The sequence below is a fragment of the Mastomys coucha genome, unplaced genomic scaffold, assembly GCF_008632895.1.
Source record: "Mastomys coucha isolate ucsf_1 unplaced genomic scaffold, UCSF_Mcou_1 pScaffold23, whole genome shotgun sequence".
NCBI lineage: Eukaryota > Metazoa > Chordata > Mammalia > Rodentia > Muridae > Mastomys > Mastomys coucha.
The window spans coordinates 62,498,597-62,516,633 of NW_022196906.1; the positions used below are offsets into that span (position 1 = coordinate 62,498,597).

An 18,037-nucleotide genomic window follows, 5' to 3' on the forward strand; every position below is an offset into this window, starting at 1 on the left:
TAATCTCCGGGTTCTCAATTAGCTGGGGCAGGATGTTTATCTCAGGGCTCTCATGGTTCCCAACACTTTTCAGTTCTCCATATTCCTTTAGTTACTAGAAGAAGTAAGTGTGGATTAAATGTCTCTGAGCATATATATCTGAGGACAGAACCTCTGCCCACCCAGGCCGTGCTGTCCTCTACACAGTGAGATGTGTTAACATTAAGACGACATGTCTGCTACTGTCTGTAAAGAGCCTCAGAGGTTATTTATTTACTTATTTATTTTCTATTAGATATTTTCTTTATTTACATGTCATATGATATCTCCTTTCCCAGTTTCTCCTCTGAAACAAAACAAAACAAAACAAAACAAAACAAAAAATGACCCTGTTTCCTTCCTACTCCCCCTGAGAGATTTATATTTAAAGAACACTACATCTAAACCAACCCACCCTCTTCCTGGCCCTGGCATTCCCCTATACTGGGGCATAGAACCTAAACAGGGCCAAGGGTCTCTCCTTCCATTGATTACCAACTAGGTCATCCTCTGCTATACATATGCTGCTGGAGCCATTAGTCCCACCATGGGTACTCTTTGGTTGGTGGTTTATTGGGTCCTTTCTCTAGCTCCTTCATTGGGGACCCTGTACTCAGTTTAATGGATGGCTGTGAGTCTCTACTTCTATATTAGTTGGGTACTGTCAGAGCCTTTCAGGAGAGAGCTATATCAGGCTCCTGTCAGCCAACACTTGCTGGCATCCACAATAGTGTCTGGATTTGATGACGGAATATGAGAAGGATTCCCAGGTGGGACAGTCTCTGGATTATCCTTCCTTCAGTCTCTGCTCCATAGTTTATCTCTGCAACTCTTTCCATGAGTATTTTTTTCCCCCTTTTAAGAAGGAACGAAGTATCCACACTTTGGTCTTCTTTCTTCTTGAGTTTCTTGTAGTTTGTGGATTGTACATTGTGTATTCTGATCTTCTGGGCTAATATCCACTTATCAGAGAGTGCATACCATGTGTGTTCTTTTGTGATTGGGTTACCTCTCTCAGGATGATATTCTCCAAGTCCATCCATTTCCCTAAGAATTTCATAAATTCATTGTTTTTAATAGCTGAGTAGTACTCCATTGTATAAATGTACTACATTTTCTGCATCTATTCCTCTGTTGAGGGACATCTGGGTTGTTTCCAGTTTCTGGCTATTATAAATAAGGCTGCTATGAACATAATGGAGCATGTGTCCTTTATTACATGTTGGAACATCTTCTGGGTGTATGCCCAGGAGTGATATAGCTGGGTCCTCTGGTAGTACTATGTCCTTTTTCCAGAGGAACCGCCAAACTGATTTCCAGAGTGATTGTACCAGCTTGCAATCCCACTAGCAATGAAGGAGTGTTCTTCTTTCTCCACAACCTTGCCAGCATCTGCTGTCACCTGAGTTTTTTATCCTAGGCATTCTGACTGGTGTGAGGTGGAATCTCAGAGTTGTTTTGATTTGTATTTCCCTGATGACTAAGGATGTCGAACATTTCTTTAGGTGCTTCTCAGCCATTCGGTATTCTTCAGTTGAGAATTCTTTGTTTAGCTTTATACCCATTTTTCATAGGGTTATTTGGTTCTCTGGATTCTAACTTCTTGAGTTCTTTGTATATATTGGATATTAATCCTCTATCAGATATAGGATTGGTAAAGATCTTTTCCCAAATTGTTGGTTGCCGTTTTGTCCTATTGACAGTGTCTTTTGCCTTACAGAAGCTTTGTAATTTTATGAGGTCCCATTAGTCAATTCTTGATCTTAGAGCATAAGCTATTGGTGTTCTGTTCAGGAAATTTTCCCCTGTGCTCATGTGCTGGAGACTCCTCCCCACTTTCTTTTCTATTAGTTTCAGCGTATCTGGTTTTATGTGGAGGTCCTTGATCTACTTGAACTTGAGCTTTGTACAAGGAGATAGGAACGGATCTATTTGCATTCTTCTACATGCTAACCACCAGTTGAGCCAGCACCATTTGTTGAAAAGGTTCTTAAAGGAGAATGTTTATACAGGCCGTAAAAACCACCCTGTCTTTTCCACTCCCTTACCAATAATTATTTGAACAATGAACTCTTCGGTCCCTGTCATGGATAAAGATCTGCATTTGACTGTATTAGCCATGTGAAAAATCCATCTTTGGAATCTTCCTTTTGGAACAGTAGTGGTTATTACACATGAGTATTTTATTATTATTATCTTCTACCAATCTATATTAAAATACAGATTATTTAATTGTATGCTGAAGGAAGCAAAGATTTGTTCACTGAATTTGTTAAGTATTTCTAGCAATGTAAATTGGTTTTGTACAGAATGTCTGATTTTTTTGAAAAGTTAATTAATACCAAAACTTTTATCTTTAAAGAGGAAAATTGGAAAAAGTGTAGATTCCAGCATCCATCAACTATGCATATACTGCAGCCAATGGATATTCATGTTGAGTTGGCCAAGGCAATGGTGGAGAAGGATGTTAGAATGGCCAAGTAAGTATGATTGTTTTTGTTTTTGTTTTTGTTTTTTTGTATTAGAAATAGACAAATATGCTGCACCCATATCACCTACTGAAGTTTTAGGAAACAGTGGTGGATATATGTGGGAGAGGGGAAAACAATGACTATTCTATCTTATAATACAAGTACATTTTAAAGAAAATACTTGCATAGTCTGTTGTGCTGGCAAGTTTTATGTCAGGTTGACACAGGCTATAGTTATCTTAGAGAAGACAACTTCAATTGAGAGAATGGCCTTAGAAGATTGTGCTGTAGGTAAGCCTGTAGACTATTTTCTTAATTATTGATTGATGTGGGAGGGCCTAGCCCACCTGGGCTAGTGGTCCTGGGTTCTATAAGAAAGCAGGCTGAGCAACCATGATGAGCAAGCCAGTAAGCAGCCTCCTCCATGCATTCTACATCAGCTCCTGACTCCAGGTTCCTACTCTGCTTGAGTTTTTGTCCTGACTTCAGTGATGAACTATGAGGTAGAAGTCTAAGCCAAATAAACCATTTTTCCCCCAAGTTGCTTTTGCTCATAGTATTCATTACAGCAATAGTAACTCTAAAACATGTTGTCTCTCTTATTTCAGAATTCATATTTAGATTTTTACATTGTATAAATATTGGCTATCTGAGATTCTGAATCTGTGAACATCAAGATTCACTATCAGGGAAATAAAAATTTCAAAGGAAGTTAGCTTTTTTGGTCATGAGACCATGTACAGTCTTGAGAAATGTCTTAAAGGAATAAAGAAATAGAAGCTAGATTGTGAGGTTAGTATATTCTCATGAAATAGTTATGCTGTCTTCCTAAAAGCGGCTCTACTGAGGTTTAATTGACACTATATGGATGTCATTTAATGTGTTGTCTGTGTCTCCATGAGTTCATCACTGCAGTTGAGTTAACATGTCCGCTTCCTGCAGAAGCTTCCTTAAGTCCACGTCCTTTCTTTCCCATTCTGTCTTCTTTCCTTGGAAAATATTGATCAGTTCCTTTATCTTGAAGATTTATTTGGTAGAATTTTCTAGAATTTCCAGTGAATGAAATCATTGAGCTGTTGCAGGATTTCCTCTGTCCAATCACATTAGGGCAGTGGGAAGCTTGTGATTGGACAGGAGAAGGGAGGCTGAGCGAGGAGTTGAGGAGACAGACAGAGAGATCTGAGGAGGAGAGAGAGATCCAGAATGGAGGCTGATATGGCCATTTGGCTCTGAAATTATTGTATTGGCATCTTGTAAATTGTGTTATTATTGATACATAAATCTGATAGGCTAAGTAATCATTAAGAGTCTTGATTCTACTGGGTAAGTAGGTGTTGAGATGGCTAACCAAGGGTATGTGGGGCATTTCATGAAAGCAAGAGGAACTTGAAGGCCCTGTCCGAGAGATGGCCTGGTGGAAGCCATGTGGCTTCACAGGGCTGTCAAGTTGTTGGGCTGAGAGACCAATCGAGTGAAATCACCTGGCCACCTGGCACAGGGGGCTCTGGAGAGTTGTTGGCGGTGGCAGGCGTGCGGGAGCGTGGCCTGGCCCTGCTGAGTGTTGGCAGGTTTGTTTTTTAATATTTCCCTCAACACTGAGCTTTGGCTTTTTTGTTTGGCTTCTTTCAGTACGATTAAGATTCACGGTGTGGTTGCTTGAAGGTTGTGTCAGTAGATCCTTGCAGGCTTAACGTATTCTAGGCCTACAGTTTTCTTTTAGAGAGTATTAAACATTCTGGACATTTTTGTGAATGAGTGTGAACGATGTTGGAAAATTTCCTAGGTGAGCGTTGTGTGTTTGCATTTGACCAGCTGAGCTGTAAAAAGTGCTCATCTTCTCTATACACTAAGGACAGTGTATAGATGTTGGCTTTCTCGTTCTGGATATAAGTAGTAGTGCCTTTGTTTCTCTATTTCCTGATCAGCCAGCTTTTGGGTTCAGTTATTTCTCAGTTGTTTTTATTCTTTAATCTTCATGTTTTCCACTCTAGGTTTATTATAGTTTTTCTGCACACTCTGAGTTTTACCTGCATTTCACCCTAGCTTCTTAGGAGGTCATTAATTAGATATCTTTCTCTTTTCTAATAGGGACAATTAATACTAAGAATTTTACTTAAGTACTATTGTACTGAATACCAGGAACCTATTTAGGAATCAGGTGTCTGCCAGCTTGAGCTGGTTACAGCTTAGCTGAGCAGCCGGAGGGTAAGCTGGACAACAAGCTTGTGAGCAGCTGTAGTCAGGACTGCTGAGAAAGACAGGAGGTGGCCATGTTGTATCAGGAAGACAGTGAAGCAGCTGCCAGATGACAAATGAGTGGTGGAAGCCGACTGGACTCTCAGCAGCAAAACGTGACCTCAGGGAGCTTGCATTTCAATCTGAAGGGACAGGAAATAAGTGCACACTTCACATGTCAGGTGCTGCCCAGTGCTCTGGATAAGCAGAGCAGGGCAAGACAAGGTGGTAGAGAGTGACAAGGTAGACACTCTGACATTAATAGAAAGAAATTGTGTTCAATAGGACTTTCATAACGCATTAATGAACTTCAGGCTGTGTGTGGTGGTACACTCCCCTAATCACAGCAGCGGGGAGGCAGAGAGTCTGAGAGGTGAGGCCAGCCTGATTTCATAGCAAGTTCTAGGCCAGCTGGGGCTACATAGTGAAAGCCTGTTTTTAAGAAAGTTAATTTAAAAAATGTTTACTGCAGTGGTTCTCGATCCTCCTAGTGCTGTGACCCTTTAATACAGTTCCTTAGGTTGTACTGACTCCCAACCATAAATTTATTTTGTTGCTACTTCATAACTGTAATTTTGCTACCATTATGAATTGTAATGCAAATATGTGTGCTTACTGATGGTCTTAGGCAAACCCTGTGAAAAGGTTCTTAGATTCCCCCAAAGGGGTCATGACCCATAGGTTGAGAACCACTGAGTTGCTTAAGAAAGATATGTTTTAGAAGGTTTGGAAAAATGGTTCACAGAGAACTTTACCTTCTCTAAGAGTGCTAAGTGTAATGAGATTGAAACATGTCTGGCAAACCCTTAACCTCAACTTGTAGTCTTCTGCCCATTCCCTCTCATCCCTGAGACCTCACTGTCAAATTGTATTCTTAGATTTAAAGTGTCAGGAGGACTGCCTTTGATGCATGTGAGGATTTCTGACCAGAAGATAAAAGATGCGCTGTGTTTGATTAACAGTATACCCTTGCCACAGAAGTCATCCACACAGTCTCCAGAGAGACAGGTGAGTACATGACTCTGGAGGAAATGCCAAGGTGAGTTCTAGAAAACCATACTTCCAGAGTAGTGGTGATTGTTTGAGGACAGGCTTTCTAACTGCAAGGATGGGGCCTGGTGGGATGGTGCAGAGACAGGCAGATCTCTGATTTCCAGGCCAGCCTGGTCTACACAGCAAGTTGCAGCCTTGTTAGGGCTGCATGGTGAGATACTGTCTTTAAACAAACGAACAAAACCAGAAAGCAACAGAAATGAAAGGAATATGTTCACATTTGTGTTGGGGTTCAGGAGTCTCCCACAAACCACACAAACACTGGTCTCAGTCATACAGGGACACCCTAAGACTAATTGATCAGGGCTGTAGCTCAGAACTTGGGGGCTGAGTCTACAACCTTGAACATCTTTCTCTGTCAGCTTATAAAGGCTAAAACTATAAAATCTACAGTGAACTCATACACAGGTGCAGAAAGTGCCGCCCAGTGGTCAGCTCTGATTCAAGCCATTTTAGACTTAGCAGTTCATATTGACTTTTCATTTGATGGGTCCTGCATAAAGCTTTGTGGAAATTCTTAAGATTAACAAATCTCATACAGAACCTAACAAGATATGTGATCAGCATGACCTTGCTCAGAGTCAAGTTATTTTTCTGTGTCAGTGACTGGCAGGCATGTTACAGCAACACTATGAAATAGCTGGTAGGCATGGAACAAAATGGCTACAGCTATGCTGGGGGCGGAGCAGGCCGCCACAATTTTTAAGATATACCTTATATAGAACTAGAAATACAGTGCTTTAAAATAAATTTGCAAATAAATTTTCAAGTTGAGATTGTCCCTTTTGGGTGAGCCTTAAATGTTCTAGGTCACCTTAATCGAATAATCTTTATAGCTTAGAATAAATGTTAGATTTCTACTTTCTTAGAAAAGAAGTTTGAGAAAGTTAGCTGATAATGATGCCATTTTCAAGAGCCCTATGATAAATGTGTACTTTTATATTGTTACCCACAAGTAAGTGATACACGAAGACATAGACTTACCCCTTGATTTGTACATAATTAAACCTTTATAAAAATGGGGAGAATTTTAATATTTTGTAGGTTCCAGCTGACCGTTATTTGTCTGCTTTAGCTTCTTGAAGATTTGGCTGTGATGTTTGTGCAGATATCTTTCTTTCCATCTTCTTTTATTTTACCTTCTGTGTTTTCGGTATATAGAGATGTCACCTGTGTTATTTAATCTTTCTTATTAGCATGTATTAAAAATATTTGCATTCTTTGCTAGGTAGCCTCGATTCCTGTTCTTTCAGGCGGGACAAAAGGTCTTCTTGGGACTCCGCTGTTGCTAGATGGAATGGAATCAGGTGAAGATTGGAACGTGCTGTTTCTCTGTGACACTAAACCTATACATTGCTACGTAGTGAGGGTGTTTGCGGAGAGTGAAGAGTCTATGCCGCCAACACTGACCTCAGGGCATGTTCTTCTTTGATGCTCACATCTCATTGTTGGATAAATGAAGAGTTGTTTGTTTGTTTGTCTTAAGGGTGGGTAATGAGACTTGACAGTGTTTTCCAAATATTCAACTAAGGTATTGTATTTCTCTGTAATACTTTTCTCTAACCAGGGCTAAGTGATGCCTTACAATTTCAGATTAGAATATAGAATGTTAACTGGTAGACACAAGGTGCCTCTAACAAGGTTAAGGCCTGGCCACTCTGGTGTCCATAGTGAGTCACAACTTGATGATAGGTGATGCCCAGTAAATATTTTACTGGATTTTGAACGAATGAACTAAAGTGAAAAATAAGTTTGGTTTAAGTTTTAGTCCTGTTGGGACTTGAAGATGGAGTTTACAGTGTTAGGTCTAGGCTCAGCATCTGTGTGGGGTCTCAGTGGATGCTGTCTGGGTTAATGAGTGTCTCTGTCCTTTAGAGTCTGATGAGGAGTACTTTGATGCTGAGGACGGAGACTCGCAGGCTGCTAGAACTGTAAAAGCCTCAGAACTGAAAAAAGCTTCTGAGGTTCCAAATGAGGAACTGGTTAGTCTCCTGCTCAAGTTTGAGATTAAAGAGGTATGTGCTTCTCTGTTTATGAGCTGACCTCAGCTTCAGGTGCATTAAAAATGTGTATTCTAGGTTTATTTTATTTTTTTTTTTTTAAAAACCAGCTGATACATGTGAGTGTACACAAATCACACAGTTTCAAAACCATGGAAATTATTTTAAAAAGTGGTTTAAAGGGGAATCAGTGCGTGCAATCTATTCTAGAAAAACTCAGGTCTCTTAATTAGGATTTGTGTTTGTACATAAGATTTCTGTTTGTAATGTATGGATATATATATATATATATATATATACATATATATATATATATATATATATATATATTACCCTCCCCAGCTCCTTTCATTTTTTTTTTTATTGGTTCTTTAATCTGTTTTTTACAGTTCAGACTTTATCCTTCTCTTGGTCCACCCTATGACTATTCCATATCCCACACCTCCTTCTCCCATCCCCTGTCTTCAAGAGGATGTCCCTACCCTGCTAGACCTCCCACTCTTGGGGCCCCAAGTCTCTCAAGGGTTAGGTGCTTCTTCTCTGACTCAGTGCTCTTAATGACTGAGCCATCTCTCGAGCCCTACTATTTTTGTTGTTGTTGTTGTTGTTGTTGTTGTTGTTGTTTTGCTTTAAAAAAAGATAGATGGCTTAGTCAGGGCTTCTGTATAAGAGAAGGGTTAATGTTAATTGGTAGCTGAAAACAATTTATTGATTTTGACATCAGAGCTTCTAAATTCCAACGTGAAGAAAAAAAGTCACATAGAAAGCCAAACATGGTAGTATAGGTCTGTACTTTTAGTTATCAAGAAAGCTGATGCAGGAGGATTACAACTTTAGTCTCTACTGGAGACACAGGGCATTCAGGTTAACTTAACAAGACCCTGTTTCAAAATAGCAAACAAAAGAAAACCTGAAAGGGGGTGGGATGACTGAGGACATGCTGCTTAGAGCTTATGAGGCTAGACCTTCAGACCTGAGGACTGTTTCTAAGGAGTAGACACCAGGAAAAGAAAACCAGATGAGAAGGTCACAGCATATTTGGGGGGTAATAGGAGATTTCTGTGCCAGGCATATGATTCCTTTTAGCTACATGTGTATATTTGCTCTGTAAATGACAGCACCCATCTCCACGTTGTTGCGATTGCAGCTTTCCATCTCCATCGTTGCCTTTCTATGTTCTAAATTTTCTAAAATAATTTTTATTACTTTGATGATAAAGTGCAAAATAATACAGAGATGTTCATGTTTGACTTTGATATTCTAGAATGACAGCCTTTCCTAAATCATCATGTCAGATGTGATAGAATTTAGTCTAGCTGGTATTTTCTTGGTCTGTTTTCTACCCTTGGCTTTTTGACTTGTCTCTTTTTTTTCACACTTTGACCCACAATATCAGGAGAGCCCCTGACTCCATCTTCAAATGCTTCAGGGTGGTTGCTCTTCTCTTCAGATGCAGCCGTGCTACCTTGGCTACCATTATTTGTAGAAGTTAGGCCCAGTTCTTCCCCACAGCCCCATGCTCCCAGAAATAAGACACAGACTCAAAATATATGTACAAATATCTTGGCCATATAGCTAGGCTCTACTCTGAATAGATCATAGCTTAGATAATCCCATTATTTTAACCTACATTCCTTCACGTGGCCGGTTACCTGAGCTCACATCTTCCCAGACAAATTTTCTGCAGGTCTCTATCCCAGAATTCTCTTCTGCCTCCGGATGTCCCACCTTTATCTCATGCCTATGCCATAGGCTTTTTAATTGACAGGTGAAGCATCCATACAATACATAAGATATTCTCTCAGCATCATTTCTTATGTTTTTTAAAAATTACAGCACATGTTTTGATTTTTTTTATTAGGTGAATATTTTTGGCTATCATTTCCATAATCAATTTAAATACTGTGGGAATGAACACTCTCATTTTTTGCTGCTATCAAAAGAATCTATCAGTTTTTTTTTTTTAATTAAAAAAAATGCTAAGAACCCTATCCTTACTTGCATGGGCTTTTCTGATCCTAGAGTTCGAGGGTAACTCCAGTCTTTGTGTCTGGTGTGAGGATGTGATTAGAATGTTCACTCTTTCAGTATCCTGTGTGGGAAAGGACTTTGCCTCTGTCATTTTATGAATGACTTTCACTTACCAACAACTCTCCCCTGCCTTGTGGATTCTTTTAGGTGGTTTTGGAACTCACTAAACAACAGAAAGAAGAAGAGACAATTCTAGTATTTAATGTCACTCAGTTAGGGACAGAAGCAACAATGAGGACATTTGACCTGACTGCTGTGTCCTATTTGAGGAAAATCAGTTTGGATTACCATGACATTAAAGGTAACAACCATGAAAATAGAAATAGTCTCATTTATAATGAAGCATTTGCATTTCATTATGATGGGTATAACATGCACAGTGCAGTAAACACTCTATGAATACTAACTCCATTCTAGAACAGTGGCCATTAGGCATCTGTGTTACTGTCTTCAGTTCACATGTAACTAATATGCAGGTTGATCATTACCCAAGTTTAAACAAGTATATGGGACAGAGCCCTGACTGAGATATTGGAAGCCTGGTTCTGGGGTCTGGCATCCTCAGCCACTATAGTACATGCCCTCGGAAAGTCCATTGATGTTAGGGAGTATCATTTCCATTTCACAGGCAGAGAAAGGCTAAATAACTCAAAATAACTTGCCCTTACTCCCTGTCTTGTTCATGATGGATTTTAGAATTTGAATCTGGACTTAGGATACTGAAGCCCATTCTGTTAGAGCTGTCCTAATGCTGTGACCCTTTAATAGTGTTCCTCATGTTGTCATGACCCCCAAACATAAAATGATTTTGTTGCTACTTCATAACTGTAGGTCTGCTTTGGTTATGAATTGTAATATAATACCTGTGTTTTCTGATGGTCTTGGATGACTCCTGTGAAGGCGATTGTGGCCCACAGGTTGAGAACCACTGTGGTAGTGTTTGTACAGCACAGAGGCACTGTGATAGAAATAAAAATTTCGGAAGATGCAAAGGCCATGCTCTCGTAAATTTCTATAGTCTATCATTTCAGTATATTTCTTATGATCTCAAATGGGCCAGAGCGAGAGCTGGAGAGATGGCTCAGTGGTTAAGAGCTCTCCTGGAGGTACTGAGTTCAAATACCAGCAACCACATAGTGGCTTACAACCATCTGTAATGAGGTCAGATGCCCTCTTCTGGTGTGTCTGAAGACAGCTACAGTGTACTTACATAAATAAATCTTAAAAAAAAAAAAAAAAACTTGTCTACCATGGCAAGTTCCCCAATATACCTCAGATATTTGAAGCATGGATGAGCGACAATTAAAATTCCCCCCAAACTTGCCCAATACTGTGATCAAATAGTAAGACATTTTATGATTTTTAGAAAATAGTTGAAACCAAAGTAAACTCCAATTAAGTGTTGCTAATTTTCTTAGGTAATAGATTATGATAGAATTTACATTACAGATATGAGTAATAATTGTAAACAATAAATCTTTCTAGGCTTTGTTTTGTGTCGGTTAAGACTAGAGAGGGACCTGGAGAGAAAGCTCAGCCATTGAGAGTGGCTGGGTTTGAGTCCCAGCATCCACATGGCACCTCACACTGTCTGTAACCCTGGTCCAGGAGATCCAACCCTTCTTCTGACTTCCTAGGGCACCAGGTGCACACAGAGTGCACATACACAAATGAAAATAAACACTCACACACATAGATCTTTAAAAGAAAGCTATAAAAGGGAAGGATGACGGGTGGGGTGGCTTTCTTCCTGTTCTAGAAGCAGGATTTACAGGCTATGAAGAGAGAAGTATGGGCACGATTCAGTGGTTGACGAACCAGCCCTCCCTAAACAGATTTGGGAGGCAGTTCCTCTGTGTCTCCACACACATGATATAGTTTTGAACTCAAAGGAAAAGTTCGTTTTGGCTTTGAAACCAAGTCTTACTATGTAGCCATGCTGCCCTCAGACTCACCATATAGTCCAGGCGGGACTATACTACAAGGCTGCGGTTATAGCTGTCAATCACCACAGCCTACTAAAAAGAAAGTTTGAATGGTCAGCCTCTGGGTTTTGTTTGTTTGTTTGTTTTTTAAAAAAGGTTTCTATATTCTTCCCTGCAACCCCAGATCTAAGCAAAGGCATAGTTTAAATTATTTGAGTTTGGTAACTATAAATATAATATTTTATGAACAGTTTAAGAATCCACTAGAGTCTCCAGTTTTGTAGTTGAGAAAGTTAAATAGGTATGGGTTAAGATCAGAGATAAATTAGAATTCACATTTCAAGATTCTTTTTTTTTAGTTTTTTTTTTTTATTTTTAACTTTTATTGCATTATGATGAGAAAAGTTACATGATTTCAATTTATCTGAATTCATTAACATTTAAAAACATATTTTAAGTAAATAGAATTAAATCACATTCTTGTTTCCCTTTTGTACCCCAACTCCTCCCAGAGACCCCCCTCAGTGCCTACAATATCTTTTTTGTCATATTCCTTAAAATTTATAAAATATTATAACAATAAAATAAGTATTATAAAAGTTGTTTGATATAAAACAACAATCAATTTAACAGTCCTATGTAGATGCTCATCTACAGCAATAGTGAAAATACATTTTTCTCAATATAAATTTTAAATAACTCCAAACATATTAACTGTATATTTCAAAATAATACATCATACCATGCTAAGAATGTTCACTGATCTGAGATCATAAGAAAATACTGTTCACTTATGATCTGAGAACTTAAGAAAGTTCTAGTATTTTCTTAAGTGAACATAAATATATAAAGTCTTTTTGTTTGTTTGTTTTGTATTTAGTAGAGTTTAAAATCTTGGCTCTTACTGTGGTATAAGCCCAAAATAAGAACAATTTTTAGACATTGGGTTTCATTGTAATAAGGCTGTACTTCAATGACCCTCACATCACCAAAGGATTTTACCTCCATTGTAGCTAAGCTGAGAGTTGACAGTTGTGCTACACCAAGAAATAAATTGTAGACACGATTTTTGGATACAGACTTCCTGCTATTGTCATTTCCAGATTCTTAACACTCATAGTTCATTCTGCTGTCTATAAATACACAGGTGTCCTTAAAAATATCTTAAGTGGTTTCAACTCTTTTTGAGCACGGTATGAAAGCAACTGAAAGGTGAAAGGTTTTAAGTAAGTTGGGAATCTAACGTCAGGATTTCAGCTCCCTTATATCTTCACCACTAATGTTTGTTCCTTCAAAGCCATGAAAATGTACATGGGTATTTTTTAAAACACCACTAGACAAAGACATGTGGTAGACTCTAAAATTTCATAAACGCAACTTATTTACATTTCTCTCTTTTAGGATCCAGAAAGAAGCCAATTCACTTGATTAGCTCTTCAGACAGACCTGGATTAGATCTTTTAAAAGTGGAGTACATCAAGGTAAGGGCCACAAGCGATGACACAGCTGTCTGGGCCCCACACTGTACCCTGGAGAGAAGATGACTGTGTGTAAGGAATACATCCCAGCAGTTACTTGCTCTTAGCCTTCTTCTTTCATTGAGAACAGGGATTTTACAAAGCTGCTGGGCTGCTAACCCAGAAGCAGAATCCAGGGCAAAGCAGGTACTCTTCTGTCTTTGGTGCATATTCACACCACTACACTTCTTGTAAAAACAATTAGTTGAGTATACTACATTAAAAAGGGAAAGTGGAGTTAGATTGAGTTGAGAAGAGATCAAGCAGGACTGGGGATGGACTGAAAAATGTACCCCAGTGAACTGGATGGAAGAAATTGATGGTGTTTACCTTCATTCTAGTGATTCCCTGGCTTTTTGTTCTGTCTGTGAGGGTTATTGAATGTCTGTGCTGTTGAACACTTGGGTTGAAGTTGCTTTTTCATGTTCTCAAAGTGATTATAAGTTAGAAGGAGATGTACAAGCAGACAAGAGTTAAAATGGAATCTCAGCTGACTGAAAACATAGTGACTAGTTTTCTAAGGAAAAGCACAGAGCAGAATGGCTGTGAAGAGGCCGGCAAAGTGGCCAGGGCAGAAAGCTGCTCATGGGAGCCAGTCTTCAGAATTCTTGTTTCTTCTTTGTTCCCAAAGGACAGAACTGAGTCCAGGGAGTACTTAGGATGAGAGATAAATTTTTTTGACTTAGAACAAAGACCCCACAACAACAGAGCTTTCTCTATAGAGATTGAATTTGTGAAGAACTGATGTTTCTCTTACCAGAGTGGTACAAGCATCAGATGATGGGTGGGTGAGGTGGCCCTTATGTGTTCTCTTCTTGACTTTATCTTCAATTCCCTGAGGGAATGCATGTTCCTTCATGCTTAATCAGAACACTTTGCACTGTTATTAAAAATACAATGTATGTAATTTTAAAATAAGACAACATGATATATGGTTGTCTTAGTTACCTATGCTTCGATCAGCCATACTTAGGCAACTTATTAAGAAAAAACTTAATTTGGGGCTCACAGTTCTCAAGGGTTAGAGTCCATGACCATCATGGCTGAGAGACAGGCAGTAGGAAGGCAGGCACGGTTCAGGACCATTAGCTTATAGGTTACATTCTTATTTGTAAATAGGAAGCACAGAGCTAACCTAGAATGGTGTGGTATTTGAAACCTCAAAACCTACTGTCAGTGACACATTTCCTTCACTGGGCCACACCTTCCAATCCTTTCCAAAAATTTCCGTCAACTGGTGACCAAGCATTTCAATATATGAGGCTGTGGGGGCAATTGTTATGTGAACCACCACAGTAGGTGTTCTCCCTCCCCCACCTTCTCCCCTTCCCTTTCCACCTTCCCCTTTCTCTTCCTCCATCTCTCACCACATAAGCGTGCATGTGTGTGTGCTCATGAGCACACTTGCATGCGAATACACACATACACATATACACACACACACACAGATTATAAAAATTTACTTTGCTTTTAATTCCTTCTTTGGATTTATTTTTTTTTTCAGGTTGATAGGAATGGGCCTAGTTTTCAAACTACTTTTGAAAAGACTGAACAAACTGTTAAGGTAAGAACTTTTATTAAAGAAGTGTATCTTGTTTGAAAATAACCTGCTCACTTCATACTTGAGCCCGTGTTCACATTTCTGCCCCTTAAGCTTAAATGTCTTGGATGCCCCTTTTGGAATCACTTCTAGATGTGTTAGCCCTTGGTGACTGGAGGTTTTTACTCATTTCCTATAATCACAATAGCCTGTTGAAGATCCAGGAAGCCAGTTACATGTTGACTGTGCAGATGGCCAGGGGAGGCAGTTATTGGCTCCATGACCAATTTGTTTAGGAATGGAGTAGTTAGTTACTGTGATGCTCTCTCTCCTGTGTCCTGAGTGTGTAGGTCATTTGCTGTCCCTGTATCCCTACATCTGGGAGTCATGGTCTTCTCTCTCTCTCTCTCTCCCTTTCCTGTCTTGGAGGCAGCCTTTGCTGAGACCACAGATGGTAACTGGGAAAGAATTAATTTTCCCTGTAAAACCCTTTCAGGTGGCCTTTTCATCTTTGAATCTGTTGCTACAAACACAAGCTCTTCTGTCTTCTCTTAACTACTTGACAACCGTCATCCCATCAGACAGTCAGAACATGGGTGTGGCCAAGGAGGTGCAGGAGGCACAGAGCATACCTGAGAAACAGAAGAACTCGACCCTCCAGAAAGGTATGAGTGTTCTCTATGGCAAACTCCCAAGGACAACAGTTTGAAGGAGCAAAGCTTTGTTTTGCCTCAGTTTCAGATATGTCAGCCCATGAACACTTCGTTCTGTTGCTTCTGAGCTTGTGTGTTGCCAGGCAGAACATGATGAAGCATATGGTAGAGATTGAGGTGGATAGGCAGACGGACAGAGGTGGTCCGAAGATAAGTCATGCCCTGCAAAGGCACACAAGTGTATTACCTCTCAATAATGCCATTAGATTATGAAGCTGTTAATAATTTGTCTATTGGTGAATGTCAGTGCCATAGTATTCCACTCTCTTTCAAAGCAAACACAGTATGTAAACAGACAACTCTCCAGTCACTGGGGTTTTCTTCAGTTGAATCGCCTGGTGCATAAAGCAGGCGTACTGGGTAGGCAGTGAAACATACTCACAGTTTTAGTACTTGGGAGGCTGAGGCAGGAGGATCAGGATTCCCAGGCCAGTTTGGGTAGGCAGCATAGAAAATCCTGATTCAAAAAAAACTAAGGCATCATATATGTATACAGACACTCAGACAAACAGACACACAATGCAAATATAAACAATACTATTATTTTAAGAAACTTTGTTTTTACACATAGACACACACACGGCAAATATATATATAAGTAGTACTATTGTTTTAGGAAACTTTGTTTTCTCTCTCTTTGTCTCTTACATGCGCGCGCGCGCGCGTGCGCACACACACACACACACACACACACACACACACACGGAAAATATAAGCAATACTACTGTTTTAATACTACTGTTTCTTTTTCTTCTTGTGGCTGGGATTGCTTTTGGATGGTTATTAGAGGAAAACATGTGTGTGCTGGGTCCTTTTTCCCATCCTAGTGGCTCTGGAAGGGCTCTTAGGACAGCCTTTAAGGAAAGAGACTTGGAGATATGATGGCAGAGACTATTTGCATCTTTTAAACAATCTTATTTTTTATGTGTTGGGTGTTCTGTCTACATGTATGTATGTACACCACATGTATGCAGTGCCCATGAGTCCAGAAGAGGGTGGTAGATCTTCTGGAACTGAAGTGACAGATGGTTGTGAGTCACCATGCGGGTGCTGGGATCCTTGTTCTCTGATCCATTTCTCCAGCACCCCAAAGATTGCATGCCATTGTTGAGAATCTCTAGAATGTGAATCCAAAAGAACTTAGTTCACATTCTGATTATATTACTTAAAACTGTGTGACTTTAGGCACATTACTTTACATGTTTGAATTTTATGTTCTATTTACTTTTGACTTTTTGTTTTTATATGCATGTGGTTTGTATAACATGTATTTTATGTTTTATAACTATTTTATACTCATGTACTATATATTATGTAAAATATATGAAGAAACTTCTCTTACTAGAATCCTTTGCTTTATTTTTAGTGATGGTGCCCTCTAGAGATAGTGACGTGATTGGCTTCAGGCTGTTTGCCAAACTGAATGCTTTCTGTGTCACTGTCTGTGATGAGAAGAGCAATATTGCTGAAATCAAGATACAAGGTAAAGTGTCACAGTATTTTACAGCTGTTTTACACTAAGCATTTTCTCCCCTTCCTTTTGCTGTCTTTCCCTTTCTGAAGTGTTAGAGAAAATACGTGGAGAGAGCTCTGAACTGCAAACAGTTGCAGGGTGTGGCTGAACTGGATGCTTAGGATTAGATAATGTCCAAATTCTGGCTAGTGTAGTTGTTCTCTTCTTTTCTTTCCAAATTGATGACACATCTACTTATATAAACTTTGTTCCAAAACTTTTGTAGCTTTCATCTCAGGCAGGACGTTTACTGCTGTGGTGAACACCAGGACCAAAACCTAGGGAGGAGAGGGTTGATTTCAGTTTATACTTCCACATCGGTCCGTCATTGAAGAAAGGCGGGACAGGAACTGGGAAGCAGGAACTGAAGCAGAAACCATAGAAGAATACTGCGTACTGGCTTGCCCCTCCTGGCTTGCTCAGCCTGCTTTCTTTTACAACCCAGGACCACTGTTCCAGGGTGGCACCACATACCATGGGCTGAACCCTAACACACCAGTCACTAATTAAGGCAGTATATTATAGACTTACCTATAGGATAGTCTTATGGACACATTTTCTCAGATGAGAGTCCCTCTTCTCAAGTGACTCCAGCTCATGTCAGGTTGACATAAAACTAGCCAGCACAGTCTTCATGTAAATGACTTAATATCTACAAAGGCATAAAAATGTATTTTATGCTTACTTATCCTGAATTGATCCCTTTGTACTAGATTTCCTCCCAGAGAACTGAAAATTTATGTAATTATATTTTATTTTATTGTTTTTGTTTTTTAAACGCTTTATTATACACTCAAGATAATAGGAATCTTTTCAATGTCATAGGAAAATGATATTTAATGTATTTATCTATTTCTTTTATTCTTTGAGAATTTCATATGTGCATACTAGGCAAGATGATCATAGCTACCGCCATTTCCCCACTGTAGCTCCTCTCAGGTCCTCCCAGTGTGTCCCCCTCTCAACTTCATGTCTCCTTATTATACTTAGTTACCCACTAAGTATACCCACTAAATCCCAT

The 18,037-nt window shown here is 39.4% G+C and overlaps 1 protein-coding gene across 4 annotated transcripts in view; it reads left to right on the forward strand.

The window, feature by feature from the left end:
• Vps13c (vacuolar protein sorting 13 homolog C) overlaps positions 1-18,037 on the forward strand; it is a 159,062-nt gene that overhangs the window by 63,893 nt on the left and 77,132 nt on the right. For all 4 annotated transcript variants that reach the window (XM_031346005.1, XM_031346006.1, XM_031346007.1 and 1 more), the window contains 9 exons: positions 2,381-2,498; positions 5,603-5,732; positions 7,006-7,084; positions 7,653-7,792; positions 9,956-10,109; positions 13,135-13,214; positions 14,755-14,814; positions 15,287-15,455; positions 16,870-16,986. In XM_031346005.1, the coding sequence (XP_031201865.1) occupies positions 2,381-2,498; positions 5,603-5,732; positions 7,006-7,084; positions 7,653-7,792; positions 9,956-10,109; positions 13,135-13,214; positions 14,755-14,814; positions 15,287-15,455; positions 16,870-16,986 (1,047 nt within the window). The remainder of the gene's footprint in view (positions 1-2,380; positions 2,499-5,602; positions 5,733-7,005; positions 7,085-7,652; positions 7,793-9,955; positions 10,110-13,134; positions 13,215-14,754; positions 14,815-15,286; positions 15,456-16,869; positions 16,987-18,037) is intronic.